This window comes from Artemia sp. Qi Xiang Cuo, chromosome 2, assembly GCF_049724085.1.
Source record: "Artemia sp. Qi Xiang Cuo chromosome 2, ASM4972408v1, whole genome shotgun sequence".
NCBI lineage: Eukaryota > Metazoa > Arthropoda > Branchiopoda > Anostraca > Artemiidae > Artemia > Artemia sp. Qi Xiang Cuo.
This window is the reverse complement of record NC_142795.1, coordinates 67,928,398-67,953,058: the sequence shown is the minus strand read 5'-3', so window position 1 is coordinate 67,953,058 and position 24,661 is coordinate 67,928,398. Positions and strand designations below refer to the sequence as shown.

General features: G+C 36.1%; 1 protein-coding gene across 3 annotated transcripts in view; it reads left to right on the top strand.

Moving 5' to 3' along the window:
* Shrm (shroom) overlaps positions 1-24,661 on the top strand; it is a 245,268-nt gene that overhangs the window by 168,732 nt on the left and 51,875 nt on the right. For all 3 annotated transcript variants that reach the window (XM_089102697.1, XM_089102702.1, XM_089102699.1), the window contains one exon: positions 23,440-23,599. In XM_089102697.1, coding sequence (XP_088958823.1) covers positions 23,440-23,599 — 160 coding nt within the window. The remainder of the gene's footprint in view (positions 1-23,439; positions 23,600-24,661) is intronic.

The window sequence follows — 24,661 nt, the reverse complement described above, 5'->3', positions numbered from 1 at the left end:
TAAATTTGAGCGTTATATGGCTCTTCTCCTATGTCATATTTTAGTAATTTCATAATAAATAGCTGTCCTTATGTAGCCCCATACTTTTGAAATATTGAGCTGAAGGCTCCCCCTCGATATCAGTATAGGACGAATACATATAAACCGGGGAGAATCTTGGACTGGAACTATTATTTTATTTCACCTTTATTCATTTGAGGTACGAACTGAAATTTTCCGAGCAATCGGCCTCCTCGCACATCCCTTCAAAATACTTCCTGAGCCCGATTCACCTGGAAAATACCCAGTCTTCTAAGGGCCCTTCCTCCTTAGAGTGTATGGTTGTTCCAGTCAATAGATGAAGTTTCTTTCTTTTATTAGGGTTCTCCATTACTCTTTGTATAAACTTTCCTATTTTCTTTGTGTTTTCGAATATCGTCATTTCCAAAGTCAATGGGTGTTCCCGATACTTCCCGAACCCTTTAGCAGGTATTTCTCAACCGGATTTTGAGACAAATTTTCTTCATTAAAGGGAAGGGATACCTATGTACTATGTACTCAAATATACCTTATGCACTCAAATACCTTATCTAGCCACATACTGTATTTTTTGTATCTCCTAAGAAAACAGATTCACAGATACTATTTTACTCTCACTTAATCTTCTGGAAATGTCAGATACGCCAATCGAACTAGGGCGGAACGAAAATTGTCATTGGATTCTGTTTTAAAGAAAGTCTGGTTCAGACACATGTACTATTTCTGAAATCGTTTCACTTTTCCAGATTAGGCTTTTTTCCTAATTTTCAGTCCTTTCTTGACCATCAATGAAGGGCATAGGGTCTCTCCCCTTTACGCTAAGTGTGTAACTCAACAATGAAGTCTGCTGTTTCACTGAGTAGACAGATCGATAGATAAATATAGCTCACTCAATAACAAGAAAATTCTAACAGTAAAAGCACATACTTACTAATACCCTGTGGTTGATATCATGGTTAAAGAGGATTTTAATAATAATACAACTACAGCTGTATAAAGGTTTACACTTTTGGGTAGGGGTTGGAAACGACTAGAAATTTCATTTTTAGACTACATTTTGTTCCAACAGGGTTTCTTCTTATCAATCTCAAATGTATTCCTCATACCCCTTCACTTTTATGAAGGTATGGTGTAAGCTCTCAGTTATTGAGCTTATTATGGGTTCCTAAACCAAGGCTATATCCAAGTGAGGCTACCAGGTTTGACCCTCCCTCTTCCAAAATTTGTATCTGACTCGTAAAAATTAACAAAAATGAATATAAACAAGTTTTTGTGCGTTTTGTAAAGATTTTTTTGTACCCCCCTCTCTCCGAAGAAAAATACCCCTCGCCCCCGAAAAAAACCTGGATACTTCCAGGCAGGAACATACCATTCGTTTCTTATAATTATAATGAATAAAAATTATTGCTCTGCCTAAAAATTGTCAAGCTTTTGGAGCCCGAAAACTTAAAAATTATAAAACATGTATTACAGGTTTGCTACAGATTGTTTAAGTAACCCATTGAATCAAAGCTGGTAAATTCTACCCCATGTTGATTTTGACAACCTCAAAATGATACTGTATAAAAAGAATATTCAATTCGCAGTCCATAAGCTATAGATGAATTTGTCGTTCCACATTGAGCTGCTATGTTTTGTTTAGAGGGACCAGTTTTTCGAGTGTGTGCTTTTTTCGATATGCTGTAACTTATTAACTGACATATCGAAATTGACAAACCTATGCTGATCGATTGTTTTGCATGGGGTTTTGAAGGATGCCTTATCAAAGATGGATTTAGTCTGAAAGAATCCATTGCTGTGGCAAATAGATTTGCAATAATTTGCATTTAGGGAGGGGTCCATGAAAAAAAGTGGTGTAGGGTTGAAGGAAAACGAGTATTACCAGTGTTGACATCAGGTGGGCTGAAGCTGGTACGATTTCGTCAAAGTTTTATAGAAGACTGAGCAGTGTTATCAGTGATTTTCTTATTTAATTTGTCAATTCAACTTGAAAAATATGTCACTTTGGACTTTAGGGAAGCGTTCGGCCCCCTTTATCCTCGCTGTTGACTAAAAGTAAAGTTTCATTTCCAATTGAACATCACTAAATTTTAATAAACTGTTGGAACTATTATATTCAAACGGTTTTTCGAGAACTTTGCAAAAGTCTTTGTAATTATAATACAGAAGTAGCCTACAATCAATTGTGTTGGACTATAAACAAAAAATGGTAAAAGCGGTGAAAATTGTAAATAGGACTGAAAAGCCTGCCTGAACGTCATTACTGCAAAACATTTATTGAATAAAAATATAATATTTTTTTTTCATCTTTTGCAGCACGTAATCGGGTGTCATTGCAACTAGAAACAACAAGGTTGATTAGACGAAAACACGAAAGATTAAAAAATTACATATATAGATTTCAACATTGACATCTACAAAAATGCCATTTAACAAGAAATAGATGGCGCATAAATCGATGTCATTTGCCTTGGTTTGAGCATAGATAATGCAATAACGTAAAATATAATTTGATTACCTGGCTCGTCGGGGGGTTTATTCTATAAGGTATGGAATGAAAAGATAAGCTATATTTCAAACGAAATCGTTCAATAAATAAAATCGCTAATTCCTTCAAAGGCCACTGTAAGTATTAACCACTAGCTGATGTATAAAGAACAAATGTGGGATGAAGTGGTTAAACTAAATTATATTCTTTTTTCCCAATAACAGTTTATTCCCCCTCCTTCGATATTCAGGTGTCGTGGAGACGTGTTTCCATGGCAGCACTCTTACTCTATTCCCATAATATTTTGCAGGATTCAAACAAAATTTTGCCGAAAATTAGACAAAAGGACGAAACAGGGTCAAATTATCGGGCCTATATTTTTTTTATACGTTTGTAGTATTTTCCGTGAATCATGGCTGGTACAACTCGAACTGCCGTGTGGTTGTTTAAGAATTTGCTATTATATAGACCTTTTTTATTAGTGAGTTTTTCTGGGAAAATTTTCCTCAAAAATCTTATCTGCTATTAGTAATGGGAGGATTTTAGTAAGAAATTATTGTTCTTTATCTCATTTTTTTCTGTCAATTCTTGTGAATATTATGAAGTAATTAAATTAAAGTAATTAAATGTATATTTAGATTAATACAAAAAGTCGAAATTTATTGAGTGTGGTGATTGCCCAAGTCGAGCTCGTCAAGGCATATCGACAAAATTTTCGGCTAAACTCTGCTATTGTTTTGACCTGCAAAGTTTTCTTGAAGATTTTTGGTATAGAATACCAGGTTATTCTATTGAAATTTCCTAGTTACCAATTGTAATTTTGTGTGTTTTTTTTTTTGTTTTTTTTCATCAACGAATCGCAAATATTTCTGTAACTATAGTAATTTTTTAATAAAATGTAGACTCTAAATTTTCGTAATTCATTTATAGTTTATTCAAAGAAAAAAAAATGTCCACACTTCCGTCTTAAAAGTGTGCTTTACTTTCATTGGTCTTTTTGTGATGTTTTTCAAAATCAATCATGTTATTTTTTATTTCTGAAAAAACAAACAACAGTTTTTTAAAACTTGTTTAATTAATGTTGAGGGACAAATTTAGACTGACAAGGAAAGGCGATTTCTGGAAAGACAAATAACTCCGCTTTTTCTAAATCTTATTGGCTCTTTTGTGAGAGATTTTTAGCCAATAAAAAGAACAATAATCCTCGAGTCAGAGCATTTTAAACGAATAAACGCTCTGTTTCTTTGTGGTTTATTCCTACAAATTTCGTTTGTTCCAATTCAACTCACATGTCGTTGAGTTTAAGGATAACAACTTTACTTCACTAGTACTGATCCTTAGCTGATGCTCAGATTCAGCTGACGCCCAGATTTTAGCTAGTTCCAGATCCATTCGTAGTAAGACTTAGTTAAATTTCTGTGCTGGGTAGAGCCAGTTCCGAAATTTATTTATTTTGAAATTTAGATAAGAGCAGCCAATCAGAGTGCATCATTCGATCCTTGACTGCATAGAAAAACCCTTTATTGGAATTTGACCGGCGCAGTGTGTCCTATTGATTTCTGAAGTGTCAAATGTGTCCCCTTCATTGATTTTGAAAAGGCCTTCGATTCCGTGGACCGTGACACACTCTGGGAAATTCTACAGCATTATGGTGTACCCAAGAAAATAATAAGTTTGATCATGGCCTTTTATGAAAGTACGGAATGTTGCATGAAGACAGAGAATGGAACAACTAGATACTTCAAAATTATGTCAGAAGTGCGACAGGGATGCATTTAATCACCCTTTTTATTTCCAATTTTAATGGAATATTTTTTGAGAGACGCGGCTGGCTTCGGAATAACAATCGGAAATAAAATACTCTCGGACCTTTAATTTCCGTATGTTGTGGCACTTCTGGAAATGACAAAGCAGCGACTCCAGGAGCTCCTTAATAAAGTTAGCGTTAAAGCGGAGAAAGTTGGCCCAAACATCAACATAGATAAGACTAAGCATCCAGGCAGCGATTCGCAAAGTTTCTAACTTGTGAATTGGCCGAAATCTGATGTAAACTAAAGCTGGGATTTGAGAAAGACTGATAAAAAAAAAAAATTTTGTGGTCAACAATGATCGCGCCAGCGGCGCTCTGCTGCTGCGGGGGGGGAGGGGTTTCCAACGGCGAGAATTTTCCTTGGGGAAGGAAGTTTTCAGGGGGTTAACTTTCAAGGCAGAGTTTTACACTGGAGGTTACACTGGCAGGTTAACGTTCCGAATTCCTATTCGGAATTCTTTTTATTTGTCTTACTTAGGATTTGCCAATTGAATTTTACATTTCTATATATATAATTTTATATATATGCCAATTGAAATTTGAACAATATGTGCTTGAGACGCGTGCTGAATATCGGTTGGCGTCAAAGAGTCAGCAACATCGAGGTCCGCAGAGGAACTGGCCAGCCACTTTTGCTGAAGTGATTAAGAAGAAGAGATGGGGCTATTTTGGCCAGGTCCTTCGAATGGAGGACTCCAGAATCCCGAACCAGGTTCAACAATGGCAGCCGCGTGGGCGTCGACAGAGGAGAAGACCGAGAAACATGCTGAGACGCACGTACGATCGTGATCTACGCAGTGCTCACACATCACTACAACCCCAGTTGGAGGATATACTTGCCGCAGCGCCAATACGTGACATTTATCGAGGCTTCGTCGATGCTCTATGCGCCCCAGATGGCTCAGGAGGACCTAAGTACTAAGTAAGTGAGTGTGTCCTATAGTGGCGTAGTGGGATCGGTCTCAGCTTGGTAATACAGAATCCATAGTCCGAACTCAGCTGCAGCAACACACATCAGGACTTGGGATTAGGTCCCGGTAATTACATTATGCGAAATTTTCTCCATAGCAATGCTAGTGTAACCAAAAAGATAACAGAGATCCAACACAAATGGAACCAAGTTTCTCCTCCGATGTAAAAAAAAAACTAAAAAACTATTTGATCGTTTGCATGAATAATTTTATCATGTCCATGAACACGATGGTCCATAATCGGGCCTAGAGATGTGCCTTAATGATGAACTTCTCAATTTTTTCTGGCAAAAGGTAATAGCTGAAACATCTGCTATCCTAATACATTTTTGTGCAAGGTTTATTCTCGATGTTTATAAATTTTTTAGGTTTGGTTAATAGGGGCATTCCAAGGGGGATGGGGAGGGCCCCCCAACGTTTTTGGTATTCGGTAAAATTTTCGCCGAAGGCGAAAATTTAGGCAGAAATTTCGCAAAATCAGCCAAAATTTAGCAAAATTCTTGATTTCTGCAGAAAATTTGGCATAAATCAGGTAGCGATTCAGTAAAATTTACGAAGATCGCCCCCCTCCCCCAATGAAATGAGCTTTGGGACGCTCCTGTTGATTAGGTCTAAATTTTAGGTCTGATCAAACTATACCTTTGATTGAGTTATGCTTGTTCATCTTAGGACTGAATGGTCATAGCATTTTCGTGCTAAAAACGCCTGTATTTATTCAACACAGCTGTTTTACGACAGGTCTCGAACTTAAAAATTGTTTCTAGTTCAACATACATTGTTAGCGGTTTTTAAACTGAAAATTTGGCTCAGTAAAACTTAATATTTGCAATACCGTATTTGCCGAAATACTTTCTATAGAAGTTTAAGCTCATCCGATCTTACTGCTTTTGGGTAGCTTTGATAAAGGGGTTTTCTTCTTTAAGCCTCCATATTTTATAGATTTATAATATTTTCTAAGAAATCGCTGCCTTTCTCTCTGAAAATAATCATGTTATCTTTCACTTGTGTAAGCTCTTAAAACGCCTGAAGAAAAATCTAAGACCGTTCAGCCCTTTAATCAACGGTAATAGAGACCTTACGAACATGCAACAACGCAAAAAAAAGTCAAAAAAAAAAAAAAGAAAAGTTCCAAAGTAGAAAAGAGTTAATCGTTCCCATGAATACTTTTATCCTTTCTATGACAAGACGAATCACAATCGAGTGACTGCTGTAATTCAGTGTTGAATTTGTTTTCAGGTCTATATAAAAATAATTTCATCTACTTTCTCAGTAGGATGTTCTTGTACAAGTTTTATTCTTGATTTCACATTTTTTATATATGTATAATCTTTGCTATTAACAACGAAGCCAATTTTTATTGGTCTTCTAATTATTTTATTGGGCATAAAATTGTGGAAGAATTTTACCATCGAATGGAAATTTGATTAAACTTCACAATTGCCATATCACAATATCCTATAAAAGCTTTGTTTCAAAGAAATTGATATTTTTTATCGGAACTTTTTAATTGTTATGTAGATTTTTATTCATGGAATTTTATGGCTGGTAAGTTTTATGCCCCGGGTCGTACAGATGAGCTGGCAACCTCTAAAGTGCCAGACGTAAAAGAAGAGCAAGATATTTCTTCATTGCTTTTCACCCTTCCCACTAGTATGAGAGGCGCAGATGTTAAATAAACTAATTGCATAGAACAAATAACAGAGAAAGGTGATATAAAAGATACGTTGATGGGCTTGATTATAATATACGGATTATCTAGTAAAAAGGAAAAAATAAATAAATAAAATGCAACAGGAAGAATTTTACCTGAGGAGGTGAAAAAAGAAGATTCGCCGTCTTACGTGGAGAGGGTTGTTTTTTCCTTGAGAGAGATGTCTTGAGAAGGATGGTCACGGCTGTAATTTTTCTAAGGATTTAACTTTTTTCAGGAATACTCGCATATAACCGATCGTCATATAAACTAAAAAAAAGGCTCGATTAAATGGTTTTATTTTATCCTGCATGAATTACTGTTCTCTGCTATTTTCTGCAAAAAAGTGGCGGTTCTGGCCCAAACTCCAAAAATTAATTCAACAGAAAACCTTATAAGGATCTAACAGGACATACAAAGGAAATAATATTGCGCAGGAATTCCAATAAACATGGAGGGGGGGGGGCGCTGCCCGAATTCCATGCTTTGTCCTAAAATATAACTTAAACTTTAAGTTAAGTTATTTTACCCATTGACTTAATTTATCTATTGGTTTTCAAATTACTTGAACTTGATATTTTACCGTGTAAACAAAGCGGATCTAAAAGAGCTCAATCATTTTATTAGTAGTCTGACAAAAAAGTTAGACTTTAGTGCAAAGAGCAGGGGCGTCGTTTGGGGGGGGGGTCAGTTGTCCCTCTCCCAATAATTTGGAGAAAAACATTATTAAATAGCCCATGCCCCTTGAGTATCCGGATATGGAACCCCTTGCCCCCCCCCCCCCCAATGAAAATGCTGAGACTACGCCCCTGGAGGAGAGCCATCTACCACAGAATTGAAAACCTGGGAATTGAATGTATTCCTGGAAGACAATGCTATTCATTTTGTATCTGAATATGCCAAAATCCGATGCTTGGTAATTGCAGCTAATATGTGGCATCAGAGACGTCGATCTTGTTTTTAGACTGTAGTTTCTGATTAAAGCCTATATTCTATTGAATAAATAAGGCTAATAAAGCACAGTTACTCACCAAAGTTTCCATTTTGCTTTGGTCATTTAACTCCACTAGTAATACCACCAACAAATCATCGCAGCACTAAGCCGGCTCTGGACAAAATATATGCGAAAGCTGTTTTTCTACCCCATTTATTCAGGACCTCAATTTCTTAGAGAGTGGACGGTACTGGTGCATTTTATGCTACACAGCGCTATAGACTGTACAAGCAAACCAGAAATCAAGACCCGTCAAACGGGTATTTGCTATCTAAATTGATTGCAAAGCGAGGTTTCTTATCGAGTTTACAATATTTAAATGATTGTTTTGGGGGTTTAGGGGGGGGGGTACCTAGGTTAAGTTAAGTATTTAATAAATGCTATGATATACCCCCTAATGTGCAAATATATAGCCCAAATTTGTTTCTAAACTATTATATATTCATCGTATTTTATTTTATTTCATTAGCATTGACCAAACTTGACTTCTTTCGTGTGTAACATATAATGCACAAGTACCGAGTGGACTCAAACAGGTACCCAAAACTATCCTACGAGCCCACTCCAGTGTTGCCAACGCTTTGAAATAATCTGTACCAGTTTTCCGATTAAAATTTTACCTCAAGAAAGTAATTTGTATCATCGGAATAGCAGGTTAAAAATTTGCCATAACAATGAGAAAATTTTCCATAAACTAAAACTTGGAACAGATATTTGAGTAAAAAAGGAGATAGTAAAACCTAAATATATCAGAAATCTGACTGTACCAAAAAATTTCCAAATGTACTGCACTGTGCCAGGACTCTAAATTGTACCGAAAACTGTACAATTGTACCACTTTGGCAACGCTGGCACACACATGGACAACATTTGTCATATCTCGCTCCTTTTTCAAAATGCTTACGTTTCAGAGTAATACTGGACATTTTCAGTTACGGTTGTTTTTGGAATCATCTTTCTAGTTCTAAGACCTGTTTCCTATTTCTTCTTTCGACTGCTAAAAAACACTATGTTTTACATCTGTAATGCATCACGTCCCTTACTAATGATTCTGCCTAGGTAAGTGAATTTATAAACTCGGTCAGTTTTTTGGGGCCGGAAATCATCTGCTCATCCTCATTTCTCCCTAATTTAAGCCACTTATTCTTTATAACATTAACTTTTCAAACCCATTCTCGAAGCCTGAACTCTCAATCCCTAAATATTCGTTTTGTTCATTAACAGTTATATCTAGGATACACAGACTGTTTGCATAATCTAGGTCTGGGAGAATTTATAATACCATGTTTTCCATAGCCTTTCATATGTTTTTTAGTACAAAATATATCAAACAAATTCATTTAAATGGAAATAAAACACAATCCTGTTTGCTTCCTGATTCCACACCCAACAAATTGCTAACCTGAATCCCCCTAGTTTTTTCCTTCTGTATTTTGAAAAATATCTTTTTGGTGGTATATCATGGAAAATACTTCTTTGTATATTTTTTGTTTAAAAAATTGAAAACTAAATAAAATTTCCTCCCCTCCCCATTGATTTTGAGAAATATATCCCCCATAGGTTTTCAGATATATTTTGCCCCTACTCTATACTTTCGTGAATTGACGCCCCTGCCTTTACTAAGGCTTTTTTTCTGCTGAATCAGTGAAGGGAGGCAAGAAATGCCGTCTGGCCCCTAGAGCACTCTTGGAGGAAAATGTGGCACATTTTAATTAGTGGCTCGATACAGATCAGCAAAAGAATTTATCAAATGAATTGTGGAATTTTGCCAAACGAATTGACTAAAATTATTGTCCCAAGCTCTACCAGAACTTGGCTCAGGAACTTGGGACTCGGCTCATAATTGACTTTCCTAAAACGATTTAAACGTTCATGAAACAGTTTAATATTTCATATATTCTCGTTGTAGGCTTAAAATTTCATGATTAATGCTTCTCTGTCTTTATGATAAAGAACTAACTTTAGTACTTACGTGTTATAGTACCCTAACGTAAGCCTATCGTACCCTAACGGTATTTACGTGTTATAGTGACCACACTGTTGTTCCTGATCTGAGTAAAGCCGGTTTCTCTGTTTGCATTTGGAGATAACTAGCTTAGTCTCAGTGAGATAAACTATTATGTAGGTGTATTTTAATTAAGTATTTAATATAAAGAGTTGGCTGGGCAATGTATTTGATATGAAGCGTCTTGGGTGACCTAATTTTTATAATTTCTCCTATAGTTCTCATAATTTTGCTATTAAAGTATTATATTTTCATCAGATTTTGGTTTATTTCATTAGGACTAACTACACTTCTTAGGTTTGGTCGCTGTAACATGAAATGTTTTAAACTGAACCTGCACAAACAGCTCAGTTTTTATTGTCTCCTAGAAATTCGATTTCTAGTTCTTTTAGTTCTGTACGATACATCCATCCACAATTTAAGGACATTTCCCTTAGCTTAGACATCCTCCACCTACTGAAATGGTCGGAGCCTCCAAGATGAATCTAGGTCTCTGCTACTGAAAACAAAAAAGAAGGATTATGCTTTCCTTTTCATTTAAAGGTTGCTAAAACAAACCAAGAGAAAATATCAGTCCTACTTTTTGTCGGCACATATTGGACTAGTTAAAAAAAATAATAATAAAAAAAAAAAAATTGAAAAGATATGGACTTATTATAAGCCCTCTCAGTTAACCTAAAGATAGTCATCCCTAACTGCATAACCAAAATAAAGAATAGAGGTTTGTTCCCCCTTGATTCAAAAGGATTGTCATCCACCACTGTGAGCCACTTACTTCTACGAAAATGCAATAAAAAACCGTCAAAACTCCAAATCTGGACTAAGTTCAAATAAAAGCTCTTCTATCACCCCAAAGGGCTTTGTTCCCAGAAGTCATTTAGCATAGGGTGTCTATAGGTTTCTACCCCTGGATAGACGATGGGTATAGGAGCGCTAATAAATTCCATAATTCGGGTGCCAAAATGAACAAAGCATGTCCTATCGGGTTTTTGCACAGGCCATCCGGATCTCTATCTAGCTAGTATCAATACGTGCTTTGCAATCATATGCGGTGACGCAAGCCATATCTCTCTCATGGTCAGTATGAGCCAGTGTTTATCCAACATTTGTCATGATTGTTAGTCGCTTGTGGTGTAATAATAAAAGGATTGTCTAAACCATGCCTATCGTAAGGCAACTGACGACACATAGGGTTGCGGCGCCCCGGCCGCCACCTAGGCTGTCGGTGGCTAAGCGGCCGTTAACCTGTAAAGGGGATTTGGCTTTGAATCCGATTTATACATGCAGGTACAGAGCTTTTTTGTTGCTAGCCTAGTTTTGCTGTTATTTAGGTTTATTAACAGGATGTTTTAGCTTTTTTTAATCATATACCTTACAAGTTTTAGTTTTTCAACTAAAAGTAAGGAGCAACATTAAAACTTAAAACGAGCAGAAATTAGTATGTATATGAGGTGGTTACCCCCTCCTCAATACCTTGCTCTCTACGCTTAAGTATTTGGTAGCCTAGCCTAGGGTTTGCTGTTGTTTAGGTTTAGTAATAGGATGTTGTTTAATAGTTACAAGTTTTTTTTTAGAACTTTTTAAACCGCTTATTATTCTAATTAAACGGCCTTTGTTTTCAGACGTCATTCTTAAATAATTGGAACAAAAAGTCAAACTTTGGTGTACAGAGTGAGGTATTGAGGAAGGGGCAATCCCCCTCATATACGTAATAATTTCTGTTCGTTTTAAGTTTTAATATTGCCCCTCACTTTCAGTTGAAGAAACTTGTTATTTTATTTAATTTCTTATCGTTTTTCAAATAATGCCGGTAAATCTGGCCCCCCTTCCATTAAAAATTGGTAAATATATACCAAATCATATTATTGAGTTAGGAATAAAGTGAATACACCATTCGATGCCTTTTCTTATGCTGATTACGAATATAATAATCATTTCTATCGGAAATGAATTTTAACCCCCCCCCCTATATATGCCAATTCAGGGTATATATTTCTACATTAGGGGGGGGAATTTTGTTTCTAATGTAAATGGGAGGTAAGTTTAAACTTTACCCCCACCCCCCTAATGTAGAAATATATACCCTGAATTGGCATATATAGGGGGGGGGGGTAAAATTTATTTCCGATAGAAATGATTATTATATTTGAAATCAGCAAAAAAAAAGGCATCGAATGGTGTATTCACTTTATTCCTAACTGAATAATATGATTTGGTATATATTTACCGAAAAATTACTCCCCTCACGGGAAACTCGTCCGTGAAAAATTCCTTCCACTTTAAATACCCCCCCCCCTCCTCCGTAAAATTCACTCCAGACAATTCCACCCTTGCTGAAAATTCCCCCGTAAAGTTTCTTGCGGATGATTCCGCCTCATAAATTCTCCTTAGCATGCTTTCATTTGAAAAATACTTTAATTTCTAATTGTTTTTCCAATTTTTCCGAAAAACCCCCTGCTTCCGCGAAAAATTCTCTCTCGGAGAATTTTTCCCGTAGAATGTTCTCTCAAGGAGAATTCAACCAGTGGGAAATCTCCCCCCCCCCACTAAAAAATTTCCCATACAGTTCAAAACCCGGTGAAAGTTTCCCCTGGTTACTTTCCCTTGAACATCTCTACAGCCAAAATTGTGTATAAAAAAGGATGTAAGACAAATAAAAAGAATTTGATCAAATGAGCCAATGTAAAATTTCCCCTGGAAAGTTCACCCCCTGAAACTTCCCTCTCCACTGAGAATTCTGCCCATGGTAAACCAACCCCAGCAGAACCCCCCCAATTTAGTTTTTTTTTTTTAATATGAATTTTAGTTTGATGGGAATCTCAACATTGGTTTCGTGTATACTAGTCACTACCATCGCAAATAATTTTCACGTCCTCCCTCCTTAATCACGCCCGCCCTCGCTTTTGCAAGGTTTTTGCTGAAATATTTTTTGCTCCGCCTGAATTTTTGTGCAAGCTTGGTCAAAATGTGGTCGAAAGTTTAGACAACATCATCCGTTCTACCGATTTTTTGAAAAACTTGCTATTTAAGAAAAAAAACATGAACCAGCTCTTAGCAAACACTACTTTTACGCTAGTGTATTGAACATCCGGAAGTTTTTACAGTTATTTCCATATTCAAAGCAGAATTCTCAGAAATGTATGTTTTATTTCAACCAAATATATTTCTGAGCTTACCGTGCCTGCTGAACTCACACAGTATAATCTTTTTTTTTTTATTCTTCCAAGGAAACATAAATAGAAGACGGCTAAGGTATCTTGGTCATATTAGATTTTTAAAGAAGGAAACAGGATATTTTTCTTGAAATAAAGATTTTCTTTACATATTTGTTTTAAATTTATTCAGTGCCAGAAGGCAATTAGGCTTTAACAGTTACAGAAATCTCATTTTCAATGCACTATTTTAAAGGAGTCCTAGTAATAACATTAACTTAAAGCATAAGCTTTTTCAGACATGTCTCTAATCTCTGCTTTAAATTCTTGTCCACTTTAGAGGCAGGCGCCCACGTGATAGCAATGATTGATCTTACGCCCTCTCCTGGGGGTATTAAGACGAAGTACATCAGTGACTTTTTGGAATGGATTATAGCAAGTTTTTTGGAATGGATTATATCAAGTTGGCTACTAAAAAATCACTTAGTTTTTTATGTTAAGAAAGTTTTTTGTCCTATTATGTATTATCCCTTATTTTTAGGGAACGTCCTTGTGAATGCATAAAGTTAAGAGTTATTCCATTGCTTTGGGATTAAAACTTAAAATATAAAAAAAGTGATTCAGATTAGATTTTGATGGCTATTAAAAAATCACTTAGTTTTTGATGTCAAGAAAGTGTTTTGTCCTTTTATGCAGTATCCCTTATTTTTAGGGAACGTCCTTGTGAATGCATAAAGTTAAGAGTTAATCCATTGCTTTGGGATTAAAACTTAAAAGATAAAAAAAGTGGTTCAGATTAGATTTTGATGGCTATTAAAAAATCACTTAGTTTTTTATGTCAAGAAAGTTTTTTGTCCTTTTATGTATTATCCCTTATTTTTAGGGAACGTCCTTGTGAATGCATAAAGTTAAGAGTTAATCCATTGCTTTGGGATTAAAAATTAAAACATAAAAATGTGATTCAGATAAAAAAAGTGTTTCAGATTAGATTTTGATGGCTATTAAAAAATCACTTAGTTTTTTATGTCAAGAAAGTTTTTTGTCCTTTTATGTATTATCCCTTATTTTTAGGGAACGTCCTTGTGAATGCATAAAGTTAAGAGTTAATCCATTGCTTTGGGATTAAAAATTAAAACATAAAAATGTGATTCAGATTAGATTTTGATGGCTATAAAAAAATCACTTAGTTTTTTATGTCGAGAAAGGTCCTTTTTTGTATTATCCATTATTTTTAGGGAACGTCCTTGTGAATACATAAAGTTAAGAGTTAATCCATTGCTTTGGGATTAAAACTTAAAATATAAGAAAAGTGATTCAGATTTGATCTGGATGGCTATTAAAAAATCACTTAGTTTTTGATGTCAAGAAAGTGTTTTGTCCTTTTTTGTATTATCCATTATTTTTAGGGAACGTCCTTGTGAATACATAAAGTTAAGAGTTAATATATTGCTTTGGGATTAAAATTTAAACTATAAAAAAAGTGATTCAGATTAGAATTTGAATAGCTAAGATAATATTTTTATTTAATTTACAATGTAAACATGAAAATTAGTTGCTGTTGCCTAATGCCAGTTTTATGCCTGATAAATTCATTAAACAAACATTTCGTCTGCTGATAAGGCAAGTAGCAGATACAAACTGCATAACTTATGTGGTATTAGTCATGTCCCTGATTAGATTTTTTCTATTCATGAAAAAAATTCAAACTGCGGCTCTTATCAAATTCCCTTGTTTGATATAATTATTATATTGCTGTATAAACAAACTTTAGTTACTTTATTTACGAACAAGCTAGCCAAGAATAAACAGAATGGATTTAGCTACATAATTTCCAAGTACTAAAAGTAGAGCTAATGTTGAATGTCCATAGAACCACGCTTTTCACATAATTAATTTTAAAAAACAAAGTTTTACTGAGGGAAGTAATGAGCGAAGTTGAAACAAAACGAACGAAAATTATTACTTCACAGCCTATCTAACATATACCAATAAAACTAATGCAAATAAATCAACTGGTGATACTTCCCTATGTTTGTAGGATTACAGAAAACTATGATGTTCCTGTGATCATCTCCTTATGATGTTCTGGTCACCCGCTAGGCCTGTTGAAAAAAGATAAATAAAATAACGGGAGACCAGTGGCGGATCCTGGGGAGGGGCGCGCCCCCTATCATAGTCTAAAGTAGTTTAATTTACTTAATTAACGCAAATTTGCATTGATTAAACTTGCTGCTAACGCAAGTTTATCGGATTAACCTATTTTGCCCGACCCCATAAAAAATCCTGGATCCGCCACTGCAGGAGACAGATCAGTGCTACCCATGGAAAAAAAGTGATTTTTCTTGTTGTTCAAGGAGGGGGACTGTAATTTCCCTGAAGTAGGTTTTCGACCGTCCTGGTTCGAGTGGTATACTTTTCATTTTGTTCTGGCGCCATTTTCGAGGGGTTTCATACTTTTTTTCGAAATAACCGTAAATTTCTTTTTGGAATAAACTTTTACTTTTGAGACGAATCGAAATAATAATTTCCATTCCTGAATCAGTGTCAAATGGCAATTTTTTTCACTCTGCCGTTTTTTCAAAACGTGTTTTTAACTTTTGGTTACTATGGGCTGTGGTTCGCTCTTTACTGACAAAACGGAGGAACTACTGTTTTGCAATTAAACTTGCTGATTAAACAAAACATCATTCAATTATTTGTACTTGATCTAGGTGCGTGTGTAGGAGAGAGGGGAGGGGGGGGGTGTCCTGTTTCCCAAAAACTCTAGCTTTTATGATTTTCCCTATAAATTTTAATTTGTGCTTTTTTATTTCGTCTTTTTTTTAATATGTGATATAGTTCACTAAAATGAAATGTATATGGTAAAGATTATCCAAGTCTGTGTAAAGTAGACATAGACTTGGAACATGAGCTTCAAGTGTTTGTGTCTTTTTATGTCTACAGTTTCCCTTTGCACTGAAAAGGATGGGAGGGCGGTATCTTCCAAGAACATGATTTGTTCGAGGAACATTCTCTTGATTGCAGTTTCCAGCACCTCAGACCCCCTCTCTCCTTGATATTGTTTTAAGGCGAGCACGTTTCAGAGGTGACTTTCATTCCTAAATTATTAATATAAAAATTAAACTTTAGCTTAAAGCCGTGGGCTTAAGGGAGACCGCCCGTATTTAAGATTTAGGAAATTTGCTTACGGCGTCTCGTGGTAGTTAACTAAGGAGGTTGGTTGTTTCTTTGAGTACCAGCTATAAGTCCCTTGGCCTTTTTTTGCATGGCACTTCTCGATTTCTCAGATGTTCATACTTCAAAGAAGAAGCATAATATTTTTGACAAATTTACAAAGGCTAATCAAACTTTGTTTTTTTTTTTTTTAGAGCAGGGATGAATTTAAAATTATATTTTATTTGAAGATTTTGAACTGTAATATTGACTTTAATTTTTCCTGTTTTAACACTTGTATACTACTCTCACCCTCCCATACTAACCGAATTCTCAAGTTCCAAAACACATGCTGCATTTATGTAGGACACAATTATAGTTAATTTGATAGTACTGCTCGATTTTTCTGACATATGTAACCTTTTTGTTGGATCAAAACGAAGTGAAACTATCATACAGTTGATTGGGATTGCCAAAACTAAACCATCATTCTCTAGGCTAAAGTTTCGTCCTGAAATTTGCCTACATAACAGGTACATATACTATACCCATTGAAATTTTGACAAAACAACATTTTATCTTAATTTTGAGGTATCAGTTTCTTTTTCTCTAGTTTTAGTTCTGAAAATATAATTCCTGTTATTTGAGTAGAATTTAAACCATATCAATGTTTTTTTTTTTTTGTTTTTTTTTCAAAATTTAGGAAATGTATTTGCATATCTTTAAAAACTTATAAATTGGGATTGAGCAAAGTTCTAAAGCTGAAAAAAATTCTGTTGTACTCTATTTTTTTGGTAGATCCATTTTGCTCGGTTTCATTTTTATATCACATAGATTTTTAAAGGTCATCAAAGGTCAAGACCCTCTAGAGAGAAAAGGAGTGGAGGTAGGTGCTTTAAAATGCCTTCCCAGGAAATACTTTAGCTTGTTGACCCATCCTTGAAAGTTTCATGTCCCTAACCTAACCCCTTTCCAAGATAGCCAAAAGTAGCTAAAGTATAATTTTACCAAAGTTTCAATATTGTATGTATTAATCATAGTTTCAACAACGCATAAGTTAAACTGAAGCGGAGAGAGCAGTTTTTACTCAGGGTGGCTGCCCCCTCCCCCTCATCTATAGGATACTTTCTACTTGGCTTAACTTATATTGTAAGTTCTACTTTCATTTGAAAAAACTTATTTTTATAAATTTAACTGAATAGTGTCTAATTGTATTCATACCGGAAAGGTTTAGCCTAAAATATTTCTCATACCTGAAACTGATTCATCGGCATCCAATTGAACCATTTCCTTTACTAATTGATTATAAATACCGCTATTATTCCATAAGGACCTTGTGACGTAAGGAGAACTGTAATTAGTCTATAACTAAAACCGTTCTTCAAGGACTAGCCTAATCGTAATGTAGTTCAAAGTTGATCACGTTTTCAGAAGAACCAGAAGTTGTGCAAGCAGTGGCGTCAAATTCAGGAAAATTTATGTGTGTGTGTGTGTGGGGAGGGGGGCAAATTTGTCTTTTATTCAGTTTACGCAATGAAAATACTAGTAGAATTGAATTTTTCAGTAACCCCCCTACCCCATAAAAATGGGGTATTTTCGAAAATATAACCTCCCCTCTAATTCCTATTGAGCTTGTTCAAGCGATCCCCCTAACCTACCACAAAAATATAACCTACCTATCATGAAAATTCACGGAAGCTTACCTCAGGGTGGTGCGTTAATGGGCGAGGAGGGGGGGGGGAGATAAATAGCAGGAATAGACGAACAAAATGAGCAGTATAATAGCTAATGGGAGAAACCATGGAAGCTTTTTTATTTTGAATGGGTATTAGCTCCATCCCCTCTCCACTTCTACGCACGTGCCTGCTACCTTTGCCCTTGTTTTCAATTAGAATATTCCTATTTTGCTATTACAATCGATTTCTTGAAATTAACTCTTCATGACTATATGTTCGCTGAATTAAATATGCTTGTTGTATGGACTCACTGAGCGATGAGAGTTTTCACGCAACACAAGGCTGATTCCGGGAATTCAAAACCCAAGTGTGAAACTGGGTCCCATGCCAAGAGCGTATCCAGGATTTTTGTTTGGGAGGGGGGGGGGGGTTGTTGGCAAATATAGACCTTACAAAATGCATAAAAAATATGTTAATGCGTATTTTTGTTACTTTTTTACAAGTCGGAAAAAAATTGCTGGGGACCCAAACCCAGTAACTCCCCCTAGATACGGCCTTGTTCTATGCCAAAACATAGCCGCCTCCCGCCCCGAAGCTTTTACGGCCTTGCTGACCATACATAAGCCGGTACTTATCTGTTATAGTGCCTATGTTAAGTTCTTCGTCCATTGACGAACTGTAGAACCGGTTTCTTCGTTAATTTCTTTCAGCTTAGCGTGAGAAAAGACACAGACAAGTGGCAGAATAGATGGGAAATATATAATTTGGGCTATATATTTGCACCTTAGGGTTAGTTAACAATTCTTATTTCATAATATGCAGAACAATTGTACCTAACACATTTTGCATGCAGACCCGCTATATTTTACCCCACTCCCCTAATGTGCAAATTTATAGCCCAAATTTGTTTCTAAAGTATTATATTTTCATCATATTTTGTGACATTTCATTAGGATTAGTCAGAGAAACAAGTTCTACTTAGATGAAGAACTTCACATAGGCGCTATAATAGATAAGTACTTATGAGCCATATTTCCGGCATTAATAATACATTCAGTAATATGTGTAAATAAAAAAAAATAACTGGCGATTTAAATAGTATCCCTCGAAATGCCTTAGTTTTCAACCTAGACTGTACACTTCTGGTCGTAATTCACTAATTCAAGTTCATTCTTGCCCGTGGCTGATATCAGTTGCACCAATTCACGAGCATGAAAGGAGGGGGGGCAAGGATTTTCAATGAGGATTCAAAAAAAGAGCAACATTGAACAAATATACATAAAACTTGGGGCAGCGGGGACTTGTTGCTCTGATGGAGCTTTGACTAATATTTCTAAATCCTCTGGGACCCATTTTTAAGCAGTCTCTAGTGTCTGGACGACTTTTCATAGACCCATAGACCATCAACTGGTTACATGTTGGTTTTCAAAGTTGGTGTCGCTTTTCGTGGCCAATAATGGAACCCGTTCTGACACTGAAAAACTATTACCCACTAAATGTAGGAATGCGTAATGGTATGTGCACATTTAGGAATTTAACAAAAACTAATTACGGTTTGACGGCCTACCATCCGATCTTTATTGCAGGAAAGTCGTAAATTACCTTATTATATTCTATTTTTTTTTTAGAAATACGAATTTTTGCCATTGTTTGTTACGGTGCACAGTATGATGTATAGATTGTTTCCTTTTTTGAAATTGCGTTTTTATGGGATTATTTTTCAGCGGATTGCGGCTTTTATTGCTTAGTTTCACCGACACTCACATCAGACTTGGAAGGTAAACGTTTCCACCAAGGCTGTATCCAGGGGGGGGCTAGGGGGTATGACCCCGCCCCCCGAAATGCTCTTGCGACTTGTAAAAACGTGACAAAAATGCATATAAACAAATTTTTGATGGGTTTTTAAAAGTTTGTGTACCCTCCCCCCAAAACCCTGGATACGGCCCTGGTCTCCACTATGAAGAATAAAATATTTGGTACTGTTTTCCTTAATGGTACACAACGGCTATAGACAGTCGAATGAATGCAGTGATGGAGACCCGTACCGTAAAGCGGGTAATTGTTATCTAAATTGATGGAAGAGCGTGGTTTCTCATTGAATTTCCAATATTTAAAGTGTTGTTTTTTGGAGTTTAGGGGGGGGGAGGTACCTAGGTTAGGTTACGTATTTAATATATACTATGCTTTACCTTTAGCTAATGTACATGTAGTGTCAATTCACAGAAATGGGGAGGGGCATTTTTTTTTCAAATCTAGTGAGACAATTTAATTGTTTTGTTGGTTTTTTTTTCAAATTTTTCAATGGCGATACCAAACAGCCATTTTTCAACGAAAATTAAATCAAAAAAAAATTTTTTTTTTTAACTGAAAGTAAGGAGTGACATTAAAACTTAGAACTCAAAATTGATTTCAAAATTCTGTTTTTTAGAGTTTCGGTTACTATTGAGCGGAGTCGCTCCTTACTTACAGTTCGTTGCCACGAAATGTTTGATACCCGGAAATGATACGTTCCAAAATCTAGGAGGGAATCTTGGGGAAATTGCCCCCCGTCATTTACGTCATTGCAGTGTCCTTGTCGTGCTTTTTGGGAGCGAGTTCCCAATTCTAACTTTGTACGGTAGCGAAAGGCCATAACTTCATAGTTGTCAGACTAAGAACCAGAAGGGCTGGTCGGATCTCAACTATCTTAGAAGTGCAACTTGGCGTGCTAGTACTGTAACTTTGAAGCCAGGGGGTGAGTCGACCTCTGTAGGGGAGAAGGAAGGGTGACTCTTATTTCTTGTCATCAGGTCATTTACCAAAATCCGATTCAAAATCTCTACGAGGGTGAACGGGTGTCACTGAATTCATGTAACCAGGATAATAATCACAAGCTTTTGTCGTATGTCAACCAAGCTTTGTCAGGAATAATGCTAGCTTTACCTGGAGCCAGGGACTGACTCAACCTTGGTGAGAAAGAAGGGTCAGTAGTAGAAAGATTTCCACCTTTATCTTGGAAAGTGTTGATTGAGAAATTAAATATTACCGCCCATTTTGCTATTAGTGTTTTAGTGTTGTCTTCAGAAGAGTCCATTGAAACCAGTGTTGCCAAAACAAATTCAGATTAAGAAGATTTGCCAATAAAGCAATCCTAATTTTTATATCGTCAAAATATTTTTCGAGGGGTGTTGTTGGATCACAACCAAACTTGGTGGGAAGTGAGCGTTATTGCTCTAGCTGTACCCTTTAGGATTCTAAGCTTGTCCTAATCTCTGGTTCTGGGGTTGGGAAAGGGAAAGGGCAAGGGGCGTCCATGAATTCTTGTTCTTTGCATACTTACCGGAAGGGACGTCGGATCCCAGCCAGGCTTGTTTGAAAGTAAGATTTTTTTTCTAGTTGTTATTTTTGTCTTGACAAAATTCAACGTAGTGGTCTGGATAACAATCCACTTTGGAGGCTTTCGATTCATTTTTGTCGGAGGTCCAACAATAAAAAACTGTCTTTGTGGTCATTACACAAAATAAACTGTATATATTGTAAAGATTTTTTTGGGGTATAGGGGGTCCCTCCTTTGCGTCTGGCTATGACCCAATTATTTAAGTCACTTGAAAATAGTGTCTTATATTGTCCATTTAGTCCTTATAACTAATAGCTAAACACGACTACTACAAACAGGCTGTTGGTGGGGTTTATCATTCCACGTTTAAGACTGGTGTTGAGAGGTTTATCCGGCTGTTAGTCTGAAAGTCGCCTCTTAGAATGCGTGTTTTTACGACCGTGCATTTAGATTTCCTTCTGCGGTCTTTTAGATTGGCTTTGGAGGAATTCCTTCATTTGCCCTCTATGGTATGAATGTATGCATAGGAGGCTAGAGGAGGCGGCTGCCTTAGGTGAAAGTCGTGGGAAAAGTCAGTTGCCAATAAATTATTTCGGTATAAAAGTGAGAAGCGGGTTGAAACGCTCATGCGTTTGAAATTGCGTTATTTGATTTTTGTTCAATGTGATGAAAAGAAAAAAATTCATGGTGTTTTGTCAAGCGTTAGAGATGGATAGTACAATTGTTTACGCACTGCTGCACCTTGCAAGGAAAAGCTCAATCAGTTCGAGGAAAATCGTCTGTAAAAACCGTTATGCACTTTTTTCCATTAGTCATACTAGACATTATAATCGGTTATTAAACTAGAGAAAAATACATAATAGAGCAAAAATTGTACAATTTGGCCTCTATTTGAGTAAATTGTATGCTTGTAAATTAATTGTTGTTTTTTTCTCAAATACTGTGCTAACTAAGTTTGTAAAAGATGTTAAAAAGCAAGGATATGGTTATTATACCCTCGTGTCCTATAAATCAGCCATAGAGTGATTTATCGGATAAACGTGCCAACACCATGGTGCGACGTTGCCCAATTGTGTCAGTTGTGGCACCACCATCAGCGATTCCAAAATTTTGGAATAAAATTTTCCACCTGATAATAATTAGCAAAATGTATTTTTCCTGAAACGCTATGAAGCTTGCAAAGCTTGGCATCAGCTTTTCTCATGGCAATGAAAAAAAAAACTTGATGAAAAGGGGGGTTAGTAGGAACTAATCGACATGACAATGTGGGACTTGAATATGGTCAGTTGATGCCTAGTCAAACTAGTTTGCTTAAGAAAATTGCGTGTGCGATTCATGAGCGTTTTATGGCAATAGTAAGATCATTCAAGAGTATAGATTGTAGCTGAATGAATCGCAATTTTGATAAATAGAGATGAGCTTTCAGAGTCCAAATTTTTACTTATATTCTATTTCCAATATACCAATACTACCGATTATATATATCGTTCCTGGAGCCTTTTGATATCTCTTCGTGTCAAGCTTTTTTTAGTAAACAAATAAATAAATAGTGATAAAACTCCACATGGAAGACATAAAAGGATGCTTCTTAGGAAATGTCCAGTTACCCCCCCCCCCGCCTTGGATCTGGCATTTACTCAGGATTGTTTTTCAGAGGAGGCCCGACGTTTGAAAGGTGCTCTAATTCAAGAACGCGTAAACCTGATGTTCACTAGTATGCACAATATTCGAGGAATGTAGGAAAAATTATGGGTGGTCAGGAAAAGGCTTTGTGGGTGGTCAAGGACCGAAGGCCCCTTTCTGTGTGCGTTGCTTCAGAAGATTCGGAGAAGAACTCGTTACAACGTCAAAGAGAATTGCTTATATTTCACCTTGAAAACGCACTTTTAGAGTATCAACCTCACACGCCCTTCCTCGAAAGATCTTGTAATCACTCAGATGACACTTCTAATCACCTTATAATATGCCACTATGTCACCTTGTAATATGTCACTTCTAATAATTTATAGTCACCTTGTATGTCATCTTTTTTCCCTTTCGATATTTCTAGCAGAACAAATCCTTCCACTGTGTATAGCCTAGTTGGCATCTATGTTTGATCATTCTTTTAATTTATTTCTTTTTCAACTTTTCCGGATATCACATTAACATTTATTTCTTTTTCAGCTCTACCTTCCCTGATATTGACTCCCCGTCTGATGTCAGTTTTGTACAAGCTGACGCTGGCCCCAAGAGTATGCAGCCACCTGAAAGGCCGCCAAAAAAGCCACATATGCGACCAACAATGCAACATCTGCAATGTAATCAGCGCGCCGCTCCTCAGCAAGTAAGTAGAATTGTTATAATTTCACTTGCATCCTTATGTTAACATTTTTGTTGGTAATTGAATCAGTATGTTATTCTAATGGTATACCAATCTAAATTAGCAATTAAGATCACTCGAAACCGTATACATAATAAAATAACAAAAGCTTAATTGCACAAAAAAAAGAGAGAAAATCTCAAATAGAAGATTTTTATTCATGAAGCAGTTAAGCTTAGGCCTACATAGAAATGGTTTAGTAGTCAAGACCATCTATGGCTATAAATGTTTACAGGTACGAAGGATTTCATGGTAGTGCAAGGGGGCATGGGAAGGGCAGTTGTCCCCCTAGATTTTAAAATTTACTTTTTTTTCATTATCAAAAACATGAAAAACCAAAAAGTATCCCCCCTGGAATTTCAAAAAAAAAAAAATGTTTTGTATCTTCATTAAAAGAAAAAAGAATCCTTGCCAGTGTTTTTCGTGAATTGGCAACATTGGGGGATTTTGTGGATGTGCGGTCCTTAGAAGAATCTTCCTGGGGGTCTGATGCCGCGAAAGCTAGGCTTTTAGGTCAGATTCGTTCAAGTATCTCCGAGGAGAGATCTATTTTCGTTCTATCTTAGCTGACTCCCTCGTTCCACAGGTGTATAGGTATAGCTTGAAAACAACCCAGTTTTCTCTTTAAAGATTTTCAGTAGAGCGGAGAGTGACCAGAGGCTCAGCTCTTACGTTCTTAGAGAATTTACGCCAAAAACTAATTTTCTAAAAGTTTAAAACGTTTTTCTTATCTTCCTTTCTCTTTATAATTTTTCTCCGAGCATCGGGTCTTCAGAGCATTAATTACAATACTTTAATATCAATCAGCTCATTAGCAATATCACAGTTTGGTTATTTCAAGCCACTCCCAAGAAAATCCAGATTGTGCGTTAATGAATGGTTCTGCTGGAAGGCTTTCTAGACCAGTTTTCTTCTTAACTAAAACAAGAGGTTATATCTTGCCCTTTGTTTCAAAATAAGCTAGAAAGTGCGAAAAATCGCTCTAGTGGACTTTTATTCACCATATATCCACAACTAGCCAATGAG